Below are 26,308 nucleotides of genomic sequence, written 5' to 3'. Positions count from 1 at the left end.
AAACAAATCCTGGTGCTCCCCAGTTACTCTGCCACCCCAAAGCCGTTCGACCCTGACATTGTATCTAAAGTTATTCAGAAACCAAAGTCAGTGCAGACTGTGGTTTCTGAATAGCCCGTTTAATGAGGAGGGCATTTCAGTAGGGCTGTGTGAATGCACACCGGCAGCCCCATTAGGCTGCAATAGGAGCCTAAGAGTTTTTATTATAGGGGCAACCTAAAATCACTCACTCCAGCTGAACCGTGGTTCGGACTGCTCCCCAAAAGGGGCTTCCTTCCTGCGTATGAGGCAAATTAAATTGCTGGGCACCTTTTCCCTAGGAGGTACTGGAACCCTCTTCCTCAGATCTAGGCTGCCCCAAGTCTAACATTTGTTTTAGTCTGTTAAAATAGAAATACATAATTAGGAGCCTGGGAGAGACCTGAGGGACTTCAGAGGGGTTAGGGTTAGGGTTTTTCTTTTAAGTCATTGCTGGGCTGATTTCCTGCTAAGCAATTGCTCAAATGTAAAAAGATTTTGTTGGACTGTAAATGGCAGGTCAAATAAAGGCATATTTTTATTATCTGCGCATAATTAAAGGTAATTCAAAATGTAAGAAGACAGGTAGTGTAAAGACCAAGAAAATACCTCAAGGATCAATCCTATCTTCAAAAGATTGTGATGTTTCTAACAATTTATTACTTGCTGGTATGTCAATAAATGCCAAATCTAAATCATTGTTTCAAATTATGTTCCAAAACAAAACGCATAGAAATTGCTAACTTCTGTTAAGCATCACAGAGGAAACAAACTGTGCATAATTGGTGAAGATTTTTGAAATATTGTAATTCTTATGTCTCTCAGAGGTTGTATTTACTGTCTCTCAGATAAATCCCTGCTTTGTCATTACCACTGCAACCTTCAAATCTTGGCTATTTGAATCTTAGCATCCTTCCTCTGGGATGCTTAAATAATTGGAAATGGAAATTCTGTGAGAGTGTTTTATATATGAACCGTCTAACACAGAGCTGCTGACCGGAAAGGATCCTTACTGCAGTCGTCCAGCAAAGAGTTCGCTTACAGTCCTGCTACTTCTGAACATATATGTATATATACATTCAACTTACTTTATTATTAGATGCAACTGTTTCATAGAGAGCTTCTGGAGACAACTGCTTGAGAGACTTTACTAACGCCTGTTGTTAGAGTTAAAAAAAAATATTAAAAAACAAAGGGCAACAGTACACTCTATTAGCTAAACTTTTGGGGAATATCTACCTTTTTCTTCTTTTTTGATGGATCTTCCCTAAAGAGGTAAGTATAACAACAGTCCACTCACATTCATGACCACAGGTTGAGAAGCTTCCCCTGAGAGGGCTTGTCGTGTCACCCACTCAGGATAGTGTGTTACACTGTTTAGGTGTTGAGCATGCCAATTGATAACATAGTTTGTGAGACACTGCTGTGTGCTTTCGTGCTCAAGGACTGGGAAACTCTGAGTAAATAGTTACTACCAGTCTACTTGCAAAAGGACAGGTTGATTTGCTGTACTGCAACTAGTGTAAACCAGAGCAACTGTGTTAACTAATAAGTTATAGCTCACTATATGTGAGATATCATTTTATATATATATAGCTCATATTTATACTTTTTAAATTGTTTTATAGATACTACACTTATCTGGTGTATATATGGTTTGGTCTTGTGCAGAAGAACTTCTAAATCTTGTTGCTAACTGCTATTAGGGTAGTAATTCTTGCATTTAATTAATAAAGTTATTGAAGCCACAACCCTACTCTTCTTACAAACGTAAGACTAATTTCTGAACACATGTGAGCATATATTCAGCTTCTACATATCATCATCTTTGTCCTCAAGAAGCCCTGCCAGGCAGCAAACCTTGTTACTCCAAATTCAACTCGGTCCAAGGTGTCACTGAAAATAAAAATATGCGACTCACAAGAATCAACAGACAAAAAAATAAGGTAAGCTATTTAAAAATTTCTCACAGCCTATTCACTTTTCTGAAATGTATGAAAATAAATATTTACCAACTATAAACCAGTGATTAGAAGTCAAGGATAGAGAGTAAGAAGTGTAATGCCGCAAAGCAAACCAGAACACGGTACAGTGATGTATCTAGGTTTGTCACATTCACCTCTGTTAGGCACCTGTGGAAATGACTTAGAAATGAGGAGTACTGTAGTAATCATTCACAGTGAATTTTCAAGGAGGAGAAACACTTAACCTATAAGCTAACTGGAGTTAGAAAAAAAATTCAAATCATAGTATATGCATCAATTTGTGGTCAGAAAGAAAATTATAGGGAGTCCGTAATTTAAGTCTGAAAATTACAAAGTGTTATGTATTAAGATTTTGCTTGGTTTGCTTGGCAGAGGTTCAAAATACAATCTCTTTCTTCAGTGAAAATGAAGTCTAAGCAGAAGAACAGAGTTTAATATTTGTGTGCTTCTGTCCTTAGACGAACAGAGCATATGCGCAAAGCCGGGCAGGGGAACCATGAGAAGGAAAAGACCCCATTTTGCTCTACTGGACTGCATTTTGCTGGCTGGTTACTGGTGAATGGTGATGGGAATTGACTCAGTCTCCAAGTTTTAACTGGAAGTTCACCCCGAGTGATGGTGGTATAAACCTGAAGTTCAGTCTTAGGTAAAGACAGCTCAAAAAATCAAAATAAAAATATTCTGGGTTTATTATTTAAAATGTATAGCATTTTAAATAACATGTAAAGACTATATAATGTATACAGTCTTTAATCCAGACACTTTTGGCAAGAGAAATACTTTTAAATGACAGTAACTGTTCTTGAGGCTAGACTCGTAAGCCATCTACTCTCACATTCCTTTAGGGTGAAACCATTCCCAAAAAAGGATTCTGTGTATTTTTTTTCTTCTCCCCCGCCCCCCCGCCCCTTTTTTCCTCTTTTCTCTCTATGATCAGTTGATGGGAAAAGGCAGAAGAAATACTGAAAAAGTTGCCAGCCATATCCTGGGCTGCATCAAAAGAGGTGTGACCAGCAGGTCGAGGGAGGTGATCCTGCCCCTCTACTCTGCTCTCATGAGACCCCCCCTGGAGTACTGCGTCCAGCTCTGGGGGCCCCAGTACAGGAGAGACATGGAGCTGTTGGAGCGAGTCCAGAGGAGGCCACGAAGCTGATCAGAGGGCTGGAGCACCTCTCTTGTGAGGACAGGCTGAGAGAGTTGGGGCTGTTCAGCCTGGAGAAAAGGCGGCTCCGGGGAGATCTAATTGTGGCCTTCCAGTACCTGAAGGGGCCTACAGGAAAGCTGGAGAGGGACTGTTTATCAGGGAGTGTGGTGACAGGACAAGGGGTAATGGCTTTAAGCTGAAGGAGGGTCGATTTAGATTAGATGTTAGGAAGAAATTCTTCCCTGTGAGGGTGGTGAGGCACTGGAACAGGTTGCCCAGAGAGGCTGTGGATGCCCCATCCCTGGCAGTGTTCAAGGCCAGGGTGGATGGGGCTTTGGGCAACCTGGTCTAGTGGAGGGTGTCCCTGCCCATGGCAGGGGGGTTGGAACTAGATGGTCTTTGAGGTCCATTCCAACTCAAGCCATTCTATGATTCGATGATTCTAAGTGTGATTAGTGTATTTTAAAGTGTATTGCTAAGCCAGCATCCCTTTCCAGAATAGCATATTTCTGCTGACTGCCTTTTTATACAAGATCTTCAGACAGGTCTCTGTGAAAAGTTCAGCTTCCTGTAACCTGTAAAAAGAATCTTCTTTTCTTACAAAGTCTTCTAGAGCTGTTAATTTATGTAGAATGAAGAAAGTCATTTCAAAACAGATATGAAATGGGCAATTGCCTTTCCTTTCCTGAGGTTTCCATGGGTTTGCCCTCTTAAAGGAGATTCTCACCATGACTTTTAGCAACAGAAGGAATTCCTCTAGTGCCATGCACAAAGCTCTTCAGCTGCAAGTGGAAGGGAAGATAGTGCCTTTGCATCCACTTCAGGATTTCTACTCTGAAGCCTGGTAACATAACATTGAAGTGAAAATATTGAAAATACTGGGGATTCAGTGTCAAAAGTTCTCAACTGAGGCATCTCAAATATAGCCATTGAAAACACCTTCCTACCCTTTACTGTTTGATATTTCTGTTCAAATTATTTATTAGTTGGTCTAAAGCTGTTCAAACTTCACTTTCCCTAGTTCAATACTAATTCAAGAAAAGGTGTATCCTCGATAAATAATTTGTTTTGTGTGTAAGTTAATATTGCTTTATTAACTCTAAGAGAAAAATATTTCAAAAACATGGATCTTCTTTTGAAAGATGATTGAAGCTTAACTCAGATTTTTACAGGGACAAACAAAAAATTCTCTGCACAAATACTTAAAATATTCTGGGAATCACTGTTTTCCTCTGATCTTTCTTTGAGCTAGAACATTGGCAATATTAGGAAACTGAAGGTTTGCTCAAGTCTTTGTGATTAGCTAAACTGCATCAACTGTTGTCCTGCATGACAGTTTGACTTTGTCTGCTGATGTGCATTTCACATACAGGATAAAGAAGGAGTTTAAAAGGAGAAGATTGTGTAGATGTCCACAATCAAGAAGACTGAATATAATTTGATAGTTTAGGGTGTATCTGACACCCAGTAGGATATGAAATTAATGGGGGCATTGGGGGGGGAGTATAAAAAATTCATCAGTGATTGAATTTGAAAAAAAAAACATTTTTATTACCCACCAAGAAAACAGAACTTGGTTTTGTTCTGTTTTTGTTCCAATCAAGTGCTATGACTGCTTACAGAAATGTATTTTCCAAAACATTTTAGTGTAACACTTCACCTTTCTCTTAATAATTTAATAATTAAATTTATCTTGTAAAAAAAGTAGATTAGCAAGGGTGCTTAAGTTTGCAAATGGTACAGTTACGGTACAATCAAATTCTCTTGGCTTTTCCCCTTTATTTTGTATTGCAACCTAGAAGGATTTTGCTGGTTTATTTGTGTATTATAATTAAAAGTAAGCTGTCTAATGTCTCTTGGTGTTAAACTGAAACTATCAGTAGGGAAACAAACTGTTGTATTGCATGAACTTTACTGATTTTTGATATATAATTGACAAGTGTCTTGGGACCTTGTAGCAACCCAAACCCACTCCTGTAAAGTATAAAGCCATCCTTATTAGTCAGTGTTCAGTTCTGCACTTGCTTGTACACTCAAGAAATTTCCGCAGTTAAGAGGGAGGGAGAGAAAATCCGTTATTAACTGGAACTGGGTAAGGTGAAGTCCTAGCAGGGATGGTAATAAGCAGTTTTCTTAGCAGTTAGAAGGTTAAGTTAAACCCTTTTTTATCTCTAATGTCAAATACTGCGGCAAGGACAAGATTTTATTCTGTTTCCATTCTTCGGATGGATTTTGCAAGGTGATGTGAACCATAAAGCCTGGAGAAGACAGTTGTGCTGTACTTCTACCTCTCGTGACAGCTGGTTGTTACCAGGGAGAAGTACTCATAAGGCTTTCTGGGGCTTTCCTGCCTGCTAGAAGACAGACCAGGATTCTGTGTATCTATCCAGATGTTTTCTCCTATCTTTTTGTTTTCTTTTTCTTTAATTTTTAAGCCAAAAAATGTATCAAACTTCTGTGGCTAAGTTTAGGCATGTGAATCCAATTTAATAACTAAATTTCTGCCATTTCTTTATTCAGTGTGATTGATCCTAATACAATCAGTTGGGTGAGTAAAGCCGAGAACATGCATACCTCTCTGTGTCTGGGGCAGGTGGGAAATGGAGGTTGTGGGCGTTGAACTATCCTAATTTTCAAAAGGTCTTCACTTCGGTAGGAATTGTTAGTATTTAGCACCATAGATTAACTGGTAACTTAGATGTTTAACTTTATGCATCCACATATGTTGAGTTTTGAGTTGGTTTGCTTCTGGAATTTGGATATAAGTGAAGAGAGCATGGTGTTGTATATCTTGTGAGATGTAAAAGCACAGAGGAGGAGAACTGGTTTGAAGTTGCATACGAAGATATGTCTAGGGGGAATAGGATGAAAGCTAAGCAGAATAAATATGTGCAGCATATGAGAAAAAAAGCTTGCAAGTGAGATACATTTGTCTGTAAGACTGTTTTCCGAGAGAAGCAAAAGAAATTTTAGTGTGCATGGACATTTGAAAGGGATCTGGATAAAAGGAGGCCTTTGCTGGACTGTGCAGAGAAATGGTTTTCGTCTCCATTTGATACTGCCTCTGGATAATGACATGAAATACGGTGATTTTGCTTGCAAATACATGGGGCAGCCAAAAGCTTGTAGCCTCTTGTGCCTTGCTGGGAGATCAGCTTCCATAAAACCGAGTTCCTTTAAAGAAGGTGCCATGCTGTCAGCACATCTGTCTTGAGAAAGGGAAGGAAGCACTGAAGGTGGAGGACTGCTATTCATTAATTGCATCATATTGAGCTTCCAGGCAGACAAGTACTTGAGACAGCCAAAAGGTGGAGATTTTTAGGTTCCTCCCTCTGCTTTTCCTTCTCCTCCCCCCTTCCCAAAAGAAGTGCTTTGCCAAAACCTCCTTGTGGCAACACAAGGGTTTTTAAAGAAGTCAGGACCAAAGAACAAATTTTAGAGACTGACTTAATTTCAAGCCTTTCTTTTCTGGAAAGAAGTCTTGTAACATGTACACTCTATCACGTCACACCTCTTCTTCACTCTTATTCAGGGTGAAAATCTGAAAAAAATAAAAATTATAAACAAAAAGAAAATAGGGGCACAAGTCATTACCCAGTCTTGTAAATGCAAGAGTTTTCAGCTTCCAGTTGTTGCTCTGAGAACAAAAATTATAAGAATTATGGAGGCATTCACTTCATTCAGTTTTATTCCTGTACGGATTACTCATGGAAAAACTTCCTATGCCTTCAAAAGAAATTTTTCTCAGGTGTAATCTATTGAATCTAGCTGATATTTAAGAACTTTTTTAGCATAAGAGTTCATTAATAAAATGAGTTTGTGGATTTTCTAATTTCTTGATCATCAATGTATACCTGACATTAACTGAATATTGTTTTAGTTTTGCACCCTATAATCTTGTATTTCTAGATGTAAAATGGGGAGGAAATTTTTCAGTGCATCCCAGCAGTTGCTATTTGAATAGAAATATATTTACTTTAAGTGTATACAACTTAATGTGTGAGAAAGGACATCTGCTGAAGATGAAGTCTTGAATTACATTCTATTTTTATCAAAGCTGTCAATGTGTTGGGATTCGACGTGAAGGTGGTTTTTTTCCCTAAAGGAAGGTACCTTGAAGTTAAAGCAGTCCTTTTTCTACTGCCCAGATTGTCCCTGTCCGTAACATCTGGACAGACAGAATGAGAAGTGAATTAATTCCTGGGGATACATGGCATGTGCCACAAGATTCTGAAAGTGAAATGCACCTTAGATTACAGATTTGGACAATACTGAAATTTTCCCTCTGGTTTCTTAAAGAAAATTTTTGCAAAGTGAGTGTTAAACACAAATAATAAGCTGTCTAAGGGATAGAATTGGAGAAGGCTTCAATTAGTGGTGTTTGTGGGTTCTTTACTAGTACAAAACAGCAATAAAGATAATGTGGTTGGGATTTGTTTTAATTCAACTAAAGATTAACAACTTGTTTAAAAAACATTGCAATGCACCTGCAAGACTATTAATGTATTACATTAACAAGGATGTGAGGGGAAAGCCCATGATTGAAAGTAACATGCCAGCTTAAATGAGCGCAGTTGGCAGCATCAGCAGATTTCAAGTTTGAGAAGTTCTCAGGTACCTGAGTACCTCTGAAAGAACAGAAATGTAGTTCAGTTTTAAAATGCTTGGTACCTCTTATATGATGGCTATTGTTTTTTCACTCATGTATCTGGGATACTGAATGTGATACTCTGGAATACCACTGCAATCGAGTCAAAAGTTTCCAGTGCTCACTGGAAAGGTGAAAATTTCCATAGCGTGGTGTGGAACAACATTAAGGACAAATGACAAAATACTTCTTGAATCAGGAGCTATCAAAAGTACTAATGCAGATAGACATGATTGGCATCGATCTCTTTTTCTGTTCCCACGCAGAAGTTAGGCAGGCAGATTTGTTAAGAAAAGGTCAGGACAAGGCTTGAAGGTTCAGCGTCATCTACAGCAAGAATACCGATGTGAGCACGCTAGACTTTATCTTTGTGCAAGTGTGTAGCACAACAGGGACTAGCCAGCTATCACAAGTTGTAAGTTTGTGCTTGCTGAGGAGGGGACAAAGATGTTGTTATTGAAGAATTTTGTACAACTAAATTCCTAGCAACGATAAAGTTGGGTATCCCTGAATTAATATTCTGTCTTTTAGAGATCTGGATGAATTGGCATGTCACTCTATCATTAACTTTTAAAATAAGTTATTGACCTTCAATTATCTTATATATACAAGGGAATGTACGAGCCCTTACGAGATGATAAGAGGAAGCTTGGGAAACACGTTTTCTCAGGTCCAAGGGAGTAGTAAAAAGAAATAGCTGTCCCAGTTAGATCCACTGCTATTTAGTTGGTCTTACCTGAGAATTTGATGTTAGGCTGTGGGAATCAGTGTGAAAAGTAAGAGACTTAGTGCACCAAATTATCAAAATTGTGCCTCTGTAGAGTATTTTGAACTAGTTAACCACTGAGGCCACTGGTGTTTAGCATGAAAAGATAGCACAGATTTTCTAGGCAAGGGAGCTATAATTTTTCCTAGAAACCTGCAAGAATATTTATGATAACTCAGGAATGCAGTGAACATCTACTGATCTAAGCTAGACATAAAAATGTAGTTTCATAGCAATGAGCAATTTTAATTAGCATAAAGGTCTGGCTCATGGTGGGTAAGAAGAAAATTTAAATTGGCTTATAAAAATACAGCTCTAGGTCTTCATGCTTTGGGAAATAAGTGAGTCAATAGAACCACAAAGGCAATGCCTCTCTAACCGGAAACATTACAAAATAATCTGCATAATCAGGGGTGAAGGATCACATCTTCCTGTGTAACGACTAACCACTGTTGGGCAGGACATCAAAATACAGGGACCACTAGTCCTAGGTCACAGCTGACATTTTCTTAGCAAGGGCAAGAAATATTTTCTGGCCTTGGGAAAGTGTGTAATGTGCAGAGATTTCAAGGAGAGGCTGGGGTGTCTGCAGTGTCTCCTAGGCATTCCTGGCACTGCCTCCCGTGGCACGTGCACTGGTGGTTATTACATGATGTGGTCCCCACCCATTCATCGTTTCCTGCTCATTCATCATCTCTGTTGTATCTGGGTGTGGTAGTGACAGCATGGACTGCTAGGCAAAAAAATAAAGCTTAAATAGTCCCTTTTTACTATGCAGATTTTTTTTTTAAGACACATTGGAAGTGCAAAATGAACCAATGTCTGCAGCATTAGTCTGGAACTAAGTGGAACTAAAATGAGCAGTTCGGTAAAAGTGCAAGTGTTCAAAAAGCATCCAGCAGGAAAAATGCACCCTTGTTGGAGAATCGGGCTGCATTTGCATTACCAGAGAACAAAGATTGTGAATTTTTGTTTTCACATGTAATTACTTTTCGTTATGCATTATTAGCTTATTGGATTTTTACTTTCATGAGAAATAGTTCCAGAGAAAATAAGGATGGGATATTACCAATGAAAATTTGTGTGTAATGTTTTCACTATGAAGTAGAGCAGCTTGCCAAAATGGAGCTCCTGAAGACTTGCCCAAAGCGAGACAGTGAGTCAGCGGAGCTCAGAATCAGCTCTCCTGGCTTCCAGGCTCTTGTGCTGTACATCAACCGTCTTCCCACAGCTAAACTTCTTAGGTGGCATAAGGCGGGAAAAAGCGTCTGAGACCCAATTAACCTTTGCTGAATTCAAAATAGGAAACTGTAGGAAGCATTTGTGTTTGTCAGAGCTTGATGGGTAGATTTAATGCAAAAAGGCTGCAGTTTGCAAAACATTGTACACTCCTGGTCATGAAACAGAGGACCACAAGCATGTCTGCACGTCTCAGAAGCTGCTCTCCAGGCCTGAGCCCTGTATGACAAGAAGAAGCTGGCATTAGTTTGCCCACTGTCTCCCTGAGAAGACCACCAGGAACTTATTTAAAGGGCTGTTGTGTCATGTGTTGGGTTTGCATGGCAGGGTTTTGGTGGCAGAGGGGCTAAAGGGGTGGCTTCTGTGAGAAGCTGCTAGAAGCTCCCCCTGTGTCTGATAGAGCCAATGCCAGCCGGCTCCAAGACAGGCCCGCCGCTGGCCAAGGCCAAGCCAGTCAGCGCCTCTGTGATAACATATTTAAGAAGAAGAAAAACACTTAGAGAGAGAGAGCTTTTGCAGCCGGAGAGAGGAGTGAGAAGATGTAAGAAACTCTGCAGACACCAAGGTCAGTGCAGAAGGAGGGGCAGGAGGTGCTCCAGGCGCCGGAGCAGAGATCCCCCTGCAGCCCGTGGTGAAGGCCATGGTGAAGCAGGCTGTCCCCCTGCAGCCCATGGAGGAAGGATGAGGGGGTGTAGAGATTCCACCTGCAGCCCGTGGAGGACCCCACGCCGGAGCAGGTGGAGGCACCTGAAGGAGGCTGCGGCCCGTGGGAAGCCCACGCTGGAGCAAGTTCCAGGCCGGACCGGTGGACCCGTGGAGAGGGGAGCCCATGCCAGGGCAGGTTTGCTGGCAGGACTTGTGACCCCGTGGGGGACCCCACGCTGGAGCAGTTTGCTCCTGAAGGTCTGCAGCCCGTGAGAGGGACTCCATGCTGGAGCAGGGGAACGATGAGAGGAGTCCTCCCCCTGAGGATGAAGAAGCGGCAGAAACACCGTGTGCTGAACTGACCGTAACCCCCACTCCCCGTCCCCCTGTGCCGCTGAGGGGGGAGGAGGTTGAAGCCAGGAGTGAAGTTGAGCCCGGGAAGATGGGAGGGGTGGGGGGAGGTGTTTTAAGAGTTGATTTTATTTTCTCATTCCTCTACTCTGTTTTGCCTAGTAATAAATCAGATGAATTCCCTCTCTAAGTTCGGTCTGTTTTGCTCGTGACAACAATTAGTGAGTGATCTCTCCCTGTCCTTATCTCGCCCCACAAGCATTTCGTTATGCCTTTTCTCCCCTGTTTGGTGAATGAGGGGAGTGAGAGAGCGGCTCTGGTGGGCACCTGGCCCCCAGCCAGGGTCAACCCACCACAGTCAGCAGTTTCTCTTTTCTCTGCAACTGGCATTTTCCAGTGAATGTTGCCTTGCTTATTTATTCCTTGTCCAGATTTAAAGTTGTTGGCATCACAGCCCTGTTCTGCTCTGTGTGGTCCTTCTACCATGTATTTTCCTATGAGTGGACCTGTCCAGGATGGTGCACAACACACATGCTGTGTACGTAACAGAAAAAAAAGATTTACAGGAAAATATGGTGATGACTTGATCAGTTCAGGAGTTTTTCACTTTCTTAAAAGTAGTAACATGAAAATATTTGTATCAGATGTGGAGAAGTCCTTGTGGTGAAGCAAGTGTGGGTAAGATGAAGGGTTTGGTATATAGAGTAGAGGTAGGTCACATACAACTTGGGAAAAAAAACAGTTAATTGGGTTCAGAGCAGTGTAAGAAAGGAGACAGTGGAGGGGGCTAAAAAGTGGCTCAGTTGATGTATAAGTACACTACCTGTGAGTTCAAATAATGCCTAGATCAAGTTCCAGTTCTTTCCTATGAACCAGCTGCATCAGGATGATGAAAACCAGCATCAGAGTTATGCAAAACTGTTGCTATCTGTTAGTGGAGACTGACTCAAATGAGGTGAAGAAGAAAACAGTCCTCTATCAGATAGTTTCCTTGCTGATGAGAGGCAGAGAATTTGCTTTCAGTAACCCCTCGTTGTGAAAGCTGCCCAAGTGCTTTGATTTCCTATGGATGAGGGAGTTACCTGGAGCAAGAAACTGGGAAATAATCTTGGCAGTAGAGGGCTCAGAAGAGGCTGTAAGTTTGGAAGCTGCATTCAAGGCAATTGCTAATTCCAAATGTTGCCCGTATTTGTAAAATATAAAATAATACTCATTCACACTGTATATTTACCTTTCCTGTGAGTGGGATGTAAATATAGTGAGGAGGGGGAAGAAAAGTGTTAAACCAGTAAATGAGGAGGAAAAAAAAAAAAACCCACAACAAAACCAATAGGAAAGAAATTGATTTGTTTTTTAAAATCCTGCAATTACAAAGTAGGACTTGTATCTTTATTTCTAGAGGTGTTAATATTATGTAGCTGTGAAGCACCCAGTTTGTCTTAAGTCTTACAGTAATCTCCATGAAAAGTTCAAAGGAGAGGGAAAGGAGAAACTATGGATTTCCAGCTGCCTTAAATCTTTTATTGATATTAAAAGAACTGCAAAAGGAATGTGGTCTGTTTGATTCTTAGCACTGCAAACTTTTATAAAGACAGATAATGCTCAGAGCAAAGATAAATATTCCCGGTAAAAGTATGTTGGTTTTGTTATTAATGATAATGTCAGAAAATCTGAGGACTTCTGTATTTGAGACTTGAACATTAACTTTTTAACTTACCCTGACATATTTCAGCAAGAAAAGTCACGTTTACATTATTGTCCTTTGAGAACTGTGTGGGTTGAAGTATAAGAAAAAGTGTTGTTTATGGTAGGGTGCCTCTACAGGACTCCTGCTAGGATGTTTATGATGAGGCAAGTACTTTCTGTCCTCAAGGGTCCTATGGTCCCTGTTTGAAGCAGAATACCTCTTCGGTGTGTGGGTTTGTTGTTTTGTTGGTTTTTTGGGGATTGGTTTGGTTGCTTTTTTAAGATTATCCTTTAGGCCAGGATAAAGCAGTAAACAGTATCTATTATTCTACTACTTCTCTTTGCAGCCCCAGTGGTCCATTGTGCCTGTTCCTCTGCAGTTTTTAAAGAAATAGCCTGTTAAGAGTGGTGGATGGCTCTTCTTTGTGTCATCTACTTGTTCCCGCTAGCTTACTCATGACAACTTGGTTTAAATAGCTCTAGTCTTCGAAGCAATATCATTAAGATATTGAAAAGGATATTCTAGCTCAAAATTTCGAGTTCGAATCAAAAGTACTCAGCTCTCAAGTTTGCTGATTTCATCCATCTTTGAGGCAGACTCTCCCTTAAGGGCTTTCACAGGAGCTTCAGTTTATTTTGGTTTTTTTTCCCCAGTTGGTGCTGTCTAGTGCAGCAGGCGCTGAAGTCACTGGAAGTTTCATCATTGACTTTCATGAGGGAAACCTCAGGATCTGAGCATTTGAGCTGGAGAGGGCACTTAGCAGTACTCAAGCAAAGATCTGACTAAGTCAACGGGAGTTTTGCCACCTCCAAAAAATGCAAGATGGCACTCAGCCTTTGCCTTGCCCTCCCGAATGCTAAAGGGGGAAAGCAAAACAAATCGAAAGCAACATGTTGTGCTCCGTTCAGACTAGTTGAAAAGCAAACGTTTTTCAAAATGTGTGTGCATTAAAACCTTTGGAGAAAATGCTATCTCTTAAATACTAAAAGTAGAAAACCTGAAACAACATTATTCCAGAGGCTTAATGCTCAAAATATATGAACTTAAAATGGGTAAAACCACTATATGTTTTCACATGTTGTCATTTCCTCTGTAGGTATATGTTTGTATGTTGGAGTTACAAGATGATGAGTTCTTCTAAAGAGCTCTCCCAGAACGACCTTTAGGCTTTTTCTTGTTTAAGCCTTGAATGGAAGGAAAATGATATGCCAGTTTAAAATGAAATCCAGAAGCTTCTTATGAAAATGGCATTTATATCCTCAATCAATGCCTCAACAGTAGTATCAGTAGGACATTCCTCCTTAGTGTCCAGGAAAAAACAGCTGACAAGTAGAGATAGAGATATACATCTCTTTACATATATATCCTATTAAATTTATTCATTTTTCTTAAGGAAGAAGAAAGGAAAAAAGGGGAGGGGGAAAAAAAGTCAGGTCATGAGAAAGTAGGTGTTTATTCTTTAGGGCTGGGATGTTTTGACCTTTGAAAGGTGGGGTTCGTACCCGGGTACGGAGGGTGCCGGCCCGGCTCGGCGCTGCTCCTCGGGGCGGCGGCGGCGGGAGGCGGGGGCGGCAGGGACGCTGGTCCAGCACCAAGGGCGGTGTTAATTGCGTGTGTGTGTCCGTGTGTGTGTGTCTGTGTGTGTGTGTGTGTCCCCGAACTGCAAGTTGAAAGATAATTAAACAAATACCTCCAATAACTAACCACGATCTCATTTTCGCATGGCATCCCCCGGCGATTAAAGCTGCACATGGGTCAGCTGATGCCCGAGAGCTGCGGGAGCGGACACGGGCTAATTCCCGTTGGGAAGGTGTCTGGGGATTTGCGCTGTCCCGGGGAAATAAGGTAGGGAATGACGGACAGGTCCTATGAACCCGACGTAATAGCTGGAGGCTACTACTCGCGCCATGCGAGAAGGAAAGTATTGCTATAAATCGGGAATCTTTATAGCTGTTCGGCTGGAGGAAGTTTTTTGGCTGTAAACTGTCATGCACTGCAGCTCTCGGTGAAAAGGCTATGAAAGTGGGGAGTCCTCTCTCCTGAGAACCGAAGTGCAATTAAGATCAGAAAGAGGGGGAAGGAAATAAAATAAAGACGGCAGGAATCCAAGCCGAGGAAAAAACTTTAGGGTTTGGTTGGGTTTTTTTCTCCCGTTCCAAAGATTATGTATAACTTCTGTAAACTTTTTTTATGGTCATTTAAAACTTTAAAGCTGGATAGACTTCTTTTTGAAAGAGCAACTAAATTTGAGCGCATACATTGTCTGGGATGAGTGGCGCACTTATTTGCTAAGTATTAAGCAAAACGTGAAATATATCAAATTGAACTCAACTTCACCTCTCCCGAGAGCTCTCAGTGAGAATGATCAGTGCAAAAAGTAGTAACCATACAGTAGCTGCGTGCTGCCGAAGGGGTCGAGGTTGCTTCCCATTCCTTGTATGTGTATATATATACACACACATATGTATTAAGAAATAGCCCTTCCTTGAAGCATCCATTCAGAAGAGGTAGAATAGTGTTTTTGAAGCTCAGCTAGCCTGACTACACATTGAGATCGGCTCTATTTATTTTATTTATTCATTTTTAGAACCGTTCATTTTCCACCAAAACCGTCCCGTCGCTTTCAATTCCGGCTGGTTCTGCTGCTTTCGGCTCTTAAACATGTTCATTGTCAGGTGAGGTCGAGTTGAGGAAGAACTGAGGCTGGAGTTTGCCAGCTGACCCACTCTCGCCTCCCTCCCCCGCTCCCCGGACCGTTCCCAAAAAGTGATGCGACTTCTGCGAGGGGAAAAGTGTCCCTTCTCTCCCCTTCACCTGCACGGAGTGACTGACTGACTGACTGTCCGTGCGAGTCCTTCTCTGCAGTCAGCTCCTCTTGGTGCTCGGCTTTTTCAGGATTAAGATGTTTGAAGTGTCTCCTTCAAAGTACGGACCCAAAGCAGGGTGGTGCTGCCAACCCAACCGAGGGACAGCGTGCCGTGGTCTTTCGGGGTTTGAATGCTTCTGGCTTTTGCTAGGGCGTGTTGCTTTGTTTTGAGTTGAGCACCTTAAGTGAAATAAATACCTGATAGTGAAAAGACCATCTCAAAAAATCTATAGCAGCGTTTAGGTATCAACTGAGTAAGCCTCGCCCATAATTTCTTTGCAAATGCTGCTTTCCCCTTCCGAAGAGGACAAAAAGCGGGTGGAAGATGGTCAGGCAGAAAGAGCTTTAAGAAACTTTAACGCAGGGATTAGTCTGTAGGGATAACAATTTTTCGTGTGTTTCTGGACAGTAGTCGACGAGAGATGACATGCGGAATTTAACATGTCGGGTTGAAGGGAAAAAAAGCTCTGCGGAATTAAGTTAAGGATATTTGAGCCCGATGGTGCTGTGTAATGAAAATACAGCCGTAAGTCGTAATTCCTAAACCAAAAAAGAAACCGAAAATAATAGCGGAAGCATCGGGTTTATTTGAAGTTGGATGAAGGCAGACACGCTGGGACTGCTGCTCCGCTGTGTGCGGAGTGTGGAAAGGCAGGGGTGCAGGCAGGCGTGCAGGCAGGGGGTGCCTGCCCGCCCAAAGAGCCGGTGCCCGGACAGAGCCGCCGCCTGCGTCCTGCAAAAGAGAGCCCTTCAGCCTGCCTGCCCCTGGCAGCCCTGGCTTCCAGCTCTTTCTGCTCCCAGACAGCTTGCCCGTCTACCTCGGGCACTTTCTCCTAAAATCCTAAAATCCCCGGCAGCGATGATGCGCGGTGTTTGGAGAGTGGGGAGATGCCTATTTGAAAAGAAACCCTTATTTTTACACCGCGCCGCTCATTTTCCCTCTCCTTTGCTCCTGTTTAAAGAACTTGTTATTGTTTAAAGAGACCCCATTGAACTATTTCCTGCTCATTGTCACCTCTCTCCCCCTCGCCCTCTATCCAGGGATTCTCACGGAAAGGTAATAAACTCTTTCCCTCACACCACAGACCGCCGCAGCCCCGGAGAATGCAAACTATTAAAACACCGGCGGGCGGGAGTGTTCCAAAACAGCCCTCTTCTCCCTCGCCCCAGCTCTTGCGCCAAACAACTTTAAAAGAAATTCAGCCCGTTGCAAGGTTTCACCCGTGAGGCTCAGGCTCCACTTTTGCCCGCAGAAACTCGCGGGGGTTTCTCCTTGTTATACGAAACGGAGCTTTTAGCTAGCGATCTGATTTTAGAGGGTATTATTATTATTATTATTATTATTATTATTATTTAGGTGGGTTGGCTCGTAACCGTCGATCTGATTTTTAGAAGTATTTTTCAATTTAAGTGGCTCGAAACCACCGTGGTCGAGCATCTCAGCTGCGTCAGTCAGCGAAGGCGCTGCCAGGACTGGCGATGGGAGGCAAACTCTGCGCCTTTTCTCACGGGTGGGCTCTTGTGATCCCTAAAAGCCAGGGAGACGGTGGCGGGGGGGTGCGCTTACTGTGCCAGGTTTCTAGTCAGCTGCTCTACAGGGTGGATTCAGCTTTTCGGTTAATTTTTCCAGCAATGATTGTCGTTGCTAACTGCAACCTTCGCTTCAGCAGAAGCGCCGCGACTTGCGACGAGGGAGCGTGGGAAGCGGCGGGGCGGGCGCGGAGGGGGGCTGCGGGCAGCCTGCGGGGGCCGGGGAAGAAGGACTTCCCTTTTTTTTTTTTTTTTTCCCCCCAAAATATGAATCCGCGGCCGGGGTGTCTCCCGTCCAGGACCGGCTGCCTAAAACCGGACCTCGGGGCTTGCTGTGGCGACCGTCGGTGGCCCCGTTAATGACTGCTGCGGGGCGGCGGGAGGGTGCCGCACGCAGGTTATGAGGCTGTTGCCGAGATGGGCCATTTCCTCCGCGGCTGCCGGAGCCCCGGCCCCGGCGGCTTTGATAGAGGTGCAAACATTTGGGGGCAGATTTACATAAAATAGCCGCGTTTAATCCCGCGGGCTGCAATTAACATCACAGGCTTCCCCGGGCACCGTTGTGATATGGCCGCGGGCAGCCAATCGGAAAGGCCGGCCGGACAGATCAAAGCGGTCGTCCGCCAATCAGCGGGGGCCCCCCGCCGGTATTGTGATGTCACCGGGGGGGTGTTTATGACGGGGTATAACAGCGGCCCCTTCCCCGCTCCCGCTCGCTGGGGCCGCGGAGGTCAAGTGGAGTCAGCCCCGGCCCCGCCGCCGTCGCTCGGGGCTCTGCCGGGGCGCCTGCCCTGCCAGGCGGGCGCGGGGCCAGGATGAGCTCCCCCGGCACGGAGGGCGCCGGCAAGCCCCTGCAGTACCGCGTGGACCACCTGCTGAGCGCCGTGGAGAGCGAGCTGCAGGCGGGCAGCGAGAAGGGAGACCCCACGGAGCGGGAGCTGCGGGTCACGCTGGAGGACAACGACCTGTGGCTGCGCTTCAAGGAGCTCACCAACGAGATGATCGTCACCAAAAACGGCAGGTAGGGGTGCCGCGGACCCCGCGCCCTCCCGCCGCCCCCGGCCCACGCTCACCTCCCGAGGGGGCGGGGGGCGAGGGGGTCCCGGCGGCGGCGGGGGCGGCCGCCCGGCTGAGCCCGGGGGGAGGGGGGGGGGGACCGGGGGCTGCCCCCCGCCGTGCCTCGCGCCTCCGTGTCGCCCCGCAGGAGGATGTTCCCGGTGCTGAAGGTAAGCGTGTCGGGGCTGGACCCCAACGCCATGTACTCCTTCCTGCTGGACTTCGTGGCGGCCGACGGGCACCGCTGGAAGTACGTGAACGGGGAGTGGGTGCCGGGCGGGAAGCCGGAGCCGCAGGCGCCCAGCTGCGTCTACATCCACCCCGACTCGCCCAACTTCGGCGCGCACTGGATGAAGGCGCCCGTCTCCTTCAGCAAAGTCAAACTTACCAACAAGCTCAACGGCGGCGGGCAGGTAAGCGCCGGCACCGGGACCTGCGCCGGCACCGGGCCGCCCTCGGCCCGCTCCGCGGGGCTGGACCGACCCGACCCGACCTGTCCGTGCGGGCCGGCGGGGATCCGGCCGAGCCACCGCTCACGCCCTCCTTAATGCTCGTTTTTACATTGCCGTTATCAAACGGGGTGGGGTGGGTCGTGCTTTTTCCCCCTCTTCCCCCCCTCCCCAGAATGCATTTTTTCAGCAGAACTGGTCTTTCGGCTGAGGATGGGCGCCTTGATGTTCTGACTTTCTTTTCTTAACGTCTTTCTAGTCTGAATATCTGATAATGCCAACGGTGTAGTCGATGTGTCTTTCTGGCTCTTTATCGCTAACGTGTTTGAGACTATGCAAGCTGCCCTGTCAAGTAACAGGGAGGAGCATAACTCGGCAAAAAGTTGGGGGGGTCTGACTGCGGTGTTCCTTTCCTTTTCTTACAGCTTCGGTTTTGAGGTTTGTTCGTACCTGTTGCCCCTCTCTCCTCTGCTGGAAAGACGGATCATTAGACACATTAAAACCTGAGTGCTCTCTGTGCCTGCCAGCATCTGCCTCCACTCTGCCACTGCTTACCTGCTCTTGTCCCTTTGCTCACAGATCATGCTGAACTCCCTGCACAAGTACGAGCCAAGAATTCATATAGTGCGAGTGGGTGGCCCTCAGCGAATGATCACCAGCCATTCCTTCCCAGAGACTCAGTTTATAGCCGTGACGGCCTACCAGAACGAGGAGGTATGCACAGCGGGGAAGAAAGGATGCAAGTACCGGGAGGTTTCAAGTGGCAAAGTGCATGTTACAGAGCAAAATAATGGATCTCACCTCACATTTTTTCAGTTCTTTCAGCGCTTTGTTTCAAGTTAAATGTAAAAATGAAATTAATATATGTAAAAGCCCTATGAATGTATAATAAGACAGAGTTCTGATCACTGTTTGTCTCAGTACGTACTGCAAACTTATTGCAGGAGAGTAATTATTAAAAGATTCTGTGGGGCAAACAAGTGGTAAGAAATACAGTTTTCATTTTCAGCTACACAGTGAAATAAATGGATGTGCCACTTTCAAAACCGGCCTTTCTCTGTTAGCCAAAATGCACGTCTATATTTAATGAATCTGTAAATTATCGATCTTTCAGAGGTGTTGTGAGGTTTTTTGGTTTTGGTGTTTTGGGTTTTTTTTGTTGGTTGGGGGTTGTTTGTTTGTTTGGGGTTTTTTGTTTTGTTTTGGTTTTTTTTTATGCCCATTCTGCTCTGGCTTGAAATGTGAAGCTTTTTATAACTCTTTAGTGTACTACCTTTCTTAGCTGTTTCCTTAGCTGATCAATAAACCCAAGCAATTCAGTCTCTTAGAATTTGGCAGAGGGACTAATTCCCTGCTCTCTGCTAATACTTCTGATTTTAGGGGCTGTTTAATTGATGTCCATAGGTTGGTATTATGGGCCTAATCTTATTTCTTCAAAAATCTGTGTTTTCACTAACTTCAATGGATAGTCCTAATTCAAATCCTAATGTCTGTCTGATAATGAATAGTGATACTTGCAAATAAAGATATTTGTTGTTGTTTTTAGATCACAGCTTTAAAAATTAAATACAATCCGTTTGCAAAGGCATTTCTTGATGCAAAAGAAAGGTGAGAGCTCTTAATTCTAAAGTTTGGATTTTTTTACATAGATTTGTAAAAGCATATTGTTAGCTAATACAACATGGTTTCTTTTATAGAAGTGATCACAAAGACATGATGGAGGAAGTAGGAGACAACCAGCAGTCTGGGTATTCACAGTGTACGTTTCCTTTCATTCTGAACATAATTTTGATTTCTTCCATCTCATCTGTTCAGTTAAGCAAAACTTAGAGCAGTGTTTGTTGGTTCGCTTGTTAGTTCATAGGGAGAATAATATTACCAATCCTTACGATTGTGGTTCATGCAGTTTTATGTTTGTATAAACATGAGGGGTGTGCGTCGTTAAGACAACAGTATTGCATTCAAAATTCTTTAATAGGATCTTCATGTCCAAAAAGACAGCTGTCTTTGTGTACAAAGGACAGCAATATCCATATGGATATGGAGACAAATATTTATTTCAAAATACAGCAGAAAATTACTGAAATGGTACTTATGTTTTAAGTACTTTAAGAAAAGTAGGAGCATTTTCTTAAATTTTTTTTTTTTTTCAGACAAATAAAAAGAATTAGTGTTAATGGTTCCTATTTTAACAGACTATTGCCATTGTCTGCAGCCTATGAAGGGGGAAAGTTGAGTTGCAGTAGGAATTATTTTGTTTCAGTGAAAATACTTACTTTTTAAGAGTTCTTCTCGGCAGTCTGAGAAACCTCAGAGCTTAGCTATAGATTGAGACCCCCAAAGAGCAATTTAAAACTGAAGATTAAACTAACCATTACTGACCATGCACTGCCTACATAAGGGAGGCTTTAACCATTTCAGCATTTCCTTACTGTGATTGTAATTAAATGGTAATTTAAAAAATAATGTTAGCTTGGCACAGGGCTTTTTCTAAGCTGTTTCCTAGTTTTCCTTCATGAGATCACTTAAGGAAGTTTTAAAGATCCAGATTTTTCAGCCACGTTGAAACTCTGTTTCCTTTCCCAAGTGTGCATTTCCCCGCTGATCGGTTATTTATCCCGTTGCTCTGGGATTCTGTCCCTGCCCGGCTGCATTACGTACCCATCTTACAAACCTCTCGCTTCCCCACAGTAGGTAGCTGGCTTATTCCCGGGACTGGGACTCTCTGCCCACCTGCCAACCCTCACCCTCAGTTTGGAGCTCCCCTGTCGCTCTCCCCTGCTCACAGCTGTGAAAGGTACTCGTCGCTGAGGAACCACCGTCCTGCCCCCTACGCCAACCCCTACACCCACAGAAACAACTCGCCAAGTAAGTGCGGCATCGCAGCTCTGTAAAAAAGATGGGAAATGAGGTGAGGGATGTGAGCTGTGAGTGGTGGGCGTCTCGAGTCATGCCACAGAACTTGAGGTTGCTGTCTAGTTCAGTTTTTGTGGAGGGCTTGGGACCAGCTGTGCAAAGAAATAGAAATGATGAGTACGTGTCCCCCGTCTCTTGATGATGGAAAAACTGAGGTTATGTAGAACTGTCTCCTGCTAATTGATTAGATGATATTGCGCTGGCTTTGTCCTGTGCTCTTAAATTATTGTAACCAGTGAGCTTACACTTATTTTGACTATTTTTTTTTTTTTTTAAATTAAGTTTGAAAGTGAGTACTTTAATCACTAGCTATAGGTAATACAATGAAGAAGAATATATCTGGTTCTGTCAATAGTGTCATTTGTTATTAACACAGAACAACTGAGGGCCTGATTCTGTCAGTTTTACTTGCCTGTTGTAATTAACATCAGGACATTAAGGTTGTTCTCAGTGAATGGGTCACAACTAGATACAGAGAAACAATATGGAGCTGAGTAAACTGCAGAGATATTTAAAAGTTGTGCTCAGAAATAGCCAAATAAGTACTTAAGGGAGAGGAGAGAAGGGCATTTTTAGCAGTGATTTTTTTAATTTTTTTTTTTCTTTTGGCAAAGACTTGTTAACAATTTTTGCCCTTCAACCTGTATGGATATTGAAGGTTCTCGTTTAAAAAATAAAATGAAATGAAGATTTTTAAACTTCTAGATGCAGCCTGGTGAATTTATATGAAGCTTTGTAGTTCACTTTAAAGTGGAAGGCTAGCTTTCTGTGGACTTTTCTTGAATCTCGGAAATTTTATGCAAGTTTTGTGACGTGAAACACAATAAAAGAACAAAACACCTCCAGCGTTCCTCCTTGTTCCCCATTCCCCAACAAGGAACCTCTTTTTCCCTTCGCCAGCTGCCGCAGTAAGTTCTTTCTGGCTATGGGTGGCTGCATGGGATTCCCCTTGCAGCTTCCCAGTGCCTCTGCCGTGTTGGCCAGCCAGGTCTGGTCACAAGCTGAGCAGCTTAAGCCACAGTCCAGTACTGCACTCTTGATGGTGCCTAAGGCAGGCTTCAGAGCTCGTGGTGGCACGCTCAGCTCAAAACTGGGATGTGTGATCCAGCGATATGCTTGTTACCCAGGGCTGCCAGACTGTTACTGCCAATGTAGGTGATGGAGATAAAGAAGGTGGCCTGGAAGAGTGATTGGGACAGTGTAAGTAAGGAGCCCACTGAGAAAGTGGGAAAGAAGACAGCTTTTCGGCCACAGATCCTTCACAGAACTAAGATTTTGCAGTTGTGAGTTGAGCACAACAGCACCTCAGCAGGGCCATGCCAGTGAAAGTGTAAGCTTGACACAACAGCTAGCTGACTTCATTTTTCTCTGTGTGTGTGTAACTTTGTTTGCAGGGCAGTAATGGAGTAGGGCGGTTTAAATCCGTACATTGTGTTTGAACACCAGATTATTATTTGGTCTGGTTCTAGTATGTTTAAGAGCTTGCTTGTTTTCTCAGCAGCCTATGCAGATAACTCCTCTGCCTGCCTCTCCATGCTGCAGTCCCACGACAACTGGTCTTCTCTAGGAGTTCCCACACACACGACGATGCTGCCCATGAGTCACAGCACTGGCACAGCTACCAGCTCCAGGTAGGAGTCCCTCCCTCAGCAGCCCTCAAATCGCTATATTGATACTGTCTAGGAAAAGAAGGCTAAAAAAAGGAGGTAAAGAGTCACCAGCAAATTAGAAATCCTGGCCACATGTGAATCATTAGCTCTGGGGAGGCACTCAGAAGGACTATTCACATGGAAAACATTGAAGAAACAGCTAAAAATTTTTGGGTTTTTTATGTTTTGGTTTTGGACATGTAGATACTTGTGATAGCAATATTTGATAAAGGATTGCAATTTACTTAGGCAAACATCCACTGAATTTGAGGAGGCTCTTTGAAATTTCATCTCATTTAAGCAAAATGGTGTTTAAAAGTTCATTTTTGATCTGTTTCATTTTAGCCAGTCACCGCTTCCCCACCCATCTCCACAAACCCTTGTTCTGCTACAGACAAAGGGGCAGTGAACCATAGTGTGGAGAAGGAGCAAGTGGCTGGGGCAGTAATTCTTTACTTCAGCGTTTCCACAGAAGCCAACATAGTGTGGGATTATACACTTGGTGAAAATCTTTGTCATTTTGTGATTGTATAAATGTATATTTTCTTCTCTTTGTACTTTTTATCTTAATTAAACTTTTGGATCCTTTAGCAGTGATATAGCTGGCAGTCAGTCCCTTGGAGCTAAACTTGAAAATTCAAAAAGATACAGATAAGGTGGTAAAATCTGCACTGTTAACCACAGAGGTCTGAGTATCTTCCTCAGCAATTCAGACCTACCATTCCGTTTGTGGAAAGCATTTTTATTTGAACCATGCACATGGACACTTAGCTGTTAATCAGAGTATGTACTACTATCCGGTATAAGGTAACTGTATTACTGAACATAAGTTTTAGTCCTGAACCGTTAATGAAGTAAACAGGTCATCCTAGCACTTCTTTCCATGTCTGACCCCCAGGATACATATTTGGACAGTTGCAAAGTCCACTGGATTTCAGTTGCTGGACTGACTTGTCCAGTAGATAAACCCAGTAGAACTGGAACTGTGGGACCTCAAGGAAGGCATTTCTGCTAGCCCTTTTGTTTAACCCCCTATCCGTAAAGTTAGAATAATATTTATCTTTTTTGTTGAACTGCTTGGGATCAATAGGTAGAAAGAGCTGTGTAGCATTATACAACAGGACTGAACCTTTTCTCATAGTGTTTCTCTTGAATCACCTTGTTTCTTTTAATTCATACGTGTGTTTCTACATATGTGTGTGTATATACATACCCAGAGGGGAGAGAGTGCAGAGGCTGTAGTGTCCTGACAAGGCTTTTTTTTAACTTTTAAGCAGCCTTTCTGTAGTATCTGTGCAATCTGCAGCCATCAATCTATCTCGTTCCCTTCTAACGTGAGATGATCCACAAGGTCCTAGGAGCTTGGATGCTGTCTGGAGGCATCTGTCCCTGTCTGACTACAAAGGCACCCAAGGGGGATTAGAGCTCCGACAGATTTATGGAAATGGATTCAAACCTCTCTGAGTTCAACAGCCACCGTGTCCAGCCACCTCCATCACCTGGCTTTCCCCTGAGGAAAGGATATGGCATGGCTCAGCAATCAGCTCTCAAACCTCTGTGTTTTTCAGGCCAGCCTGTTCATTCCTCAGTTTGGCTTCAAATTTGCTAATATATCCAGTGCTGGAACCTGTTGTTGGAAAACAGGGAGGTTAGACTTACTGATGGGGTGCCATGAACACAGCTCCTGCCTGGGGGTCCTTCCTACCCTGCAGTGGCTGGGAGCTTCCTAAAGAAATTCACTGTCTCCAGCAAACGAACCCAGCTTGAGCGCTGTGTTGTCACCTGAGTGAGCAACTGCCAGCAGGCAGTAGAGTTGCTAATAACCTATTTTATTTATCACTCTCCCTCTTTCAGTCAGTATCCTAACTTATGGTCTGTGAGTAACAGCACCATCACACCGGTGTCTCAGTCGAGCGGGATGTCCAGCGGCCTGAGCTCCCAGTTTTTACGCGGCTCTCCAGCGCACTACACTGCCCTTCCGCACCCGGTCCCTGCCGCCTCCTCCGCATCCCCCCTGTACGACGGCGGGGCACCCACGGACCTGCCTGACAGCCAGTACGATGCCTCCGCACACGCCAGGCTAGCATCCACGTGGACGCCTGTCACCCCCCCTTCCATGTAAACCCAGACCTTTTCCTATAAGATAGACTTTTTTTAGCTACTGAATTACTTTAAATGCTTAATCCTCAAGGAAGAGAAAAAGAAGACATGAAGTAAATCACAGACAAAGCATCTGCACTGCTTTGCATAGAGCATCTACATTATACCTCTTAGAGTGAACAGAGCATCACTGACTTCATGTAGAGTTTACAAACCTGGTGAGCGTGCAATTCTGAGAGCAGATTCACTGCTTTTAATCTTCTTTATTTTATTTTAAGTTTGATAGACCTAAGTTTTAAGATTTTTACTTAGATTCCAAATTTCTCCGTGTTCTGATATATTTGGACCTGAAGTTTGGCATCGTTCTTATCTGGACAACTTTTTTGAGTAAGTTACTCCTAACTATTTTTCAGTTAATTTTTTTTATGGCAAACTTAGCTATAGTCATGAGAAGACTTTTATTAACTGTCTAGTTAGAAGCATTCTGAAATATGCACAAATGTAGCTGAGGAGTGATTTTTTTTTTTTGGAAAATCATGTGCACTAACACGTATTTGCCTCACAAATACGTTGTGTTCTTAACTGTATGCTTATTTCCTTGCTGCTGAATTAATGTTGAGACAATCTGCAAGAACTATATTCTTCCTAATAAACACAGTATTAATATTTGGTCTAAATTATTTTATCCAAAAGACTCCTTTTAGAATTAAATTTTGCTGTTTGATCATAGATTTCAAATAGCTGTCCCCTTAGCTAAACATCTCATTTCAAACAGCCAGTGTCAAATAAGGAGCCCTATCCAAAATGATTTTGAGCCATTGAGAAGACATCAGTGGTTGGTTTTTTTTATTATCTCTCTTTGGCTCAGGCCTTAAGGGAGTGAATTCAATACCTGGAGAATCATTTTAATTTATTTTATTTCAATATTGTGCTCTGATCTATATTTATTATTTGGTACGTTGCAACTTTATTTTCTGCATGTTAAGATGTGTAAATAATCCCTCAACCTATGGTGTACTTTTTAAAGACAATCATATGTGGGATATGTCACCCAATGGCACGTTGAACAGCATGGATGTAAGTAGTTAACCTATTGTAAAATGGAAAGCTCTAGTTACCAATAATTTTGGGCAAAAGTGCGGATATACTAAGCTTTAAAATACACTGACTGCTTGACTTGCTGGAAAGATCAGATCTTGATAAAATACTTTCTTCAGGACTGTTATTAAGTAATATGATCTAAAATTCTAATGCAGGCT

General features: G+C 43.3%; 1 protein-coding gene across 4 annotated transcripts; it reads left to right on the top strand.

The window, feature by feature from the left end:
- Positions 1–17,694: 17,694 nt before the first annotated feature.
- TBXT (T-box transcription factor T) lies at positions 17,695–25,071 on the top strand. 4 transcript variants are annotated; one of them, XM_054819189.1, is made up of 8 exons: positions 17,695–17,900; positions 18,084–18,348; positions 18,964–19,098; positions 19,931–19,992; positions 20,082–20,143; positions 21,079–21,252; positions 22,802–22,931; positions 24,804–25,071. In XM_054819189.1, exons 1-8 carry the CDS (start codon positions 17,695–17,697, stop codon positions 25,069–25,071), a joined length of 1,302 nt encoding a protein of 433 aa, XP_054675164.1. The 4 variants fall into 4 exon arrangements, with proteins under 4 accessions (XP_054675164.1, XP_054675165.1, XP_054675166.1 ...); XM_054819190.1 differs by having other exon boundaries at positions 21,076–21,252; XM_054819191.1 differs by having other exon boundaries at positions 21,076–21,252; positions 22,799–22,931.
- Positions 25,072–26,308: the final 1,237 nt, after the last annotated feature.

This window comes from Grus americana, chromosome 3 (genome assembly GCF_028858705.1).
Source record: "Grus americana isolate bGruAme1 chromosome 3, bGruAme1.mat, whole genome shotgun sequence".
In the NCBI taxonomy this organism is placed as follows: domain Eukaryota; kingdom Metazoa; phylum Chordata; class Aves; order Gruiformes; family Gruidae; genus Grus; species Grus americana.
The sequence above is the reverse complement of the archived record's forward strand: the minus strand, read 5'-3'. Positions and strand labels throughout refer to the sequence as shown.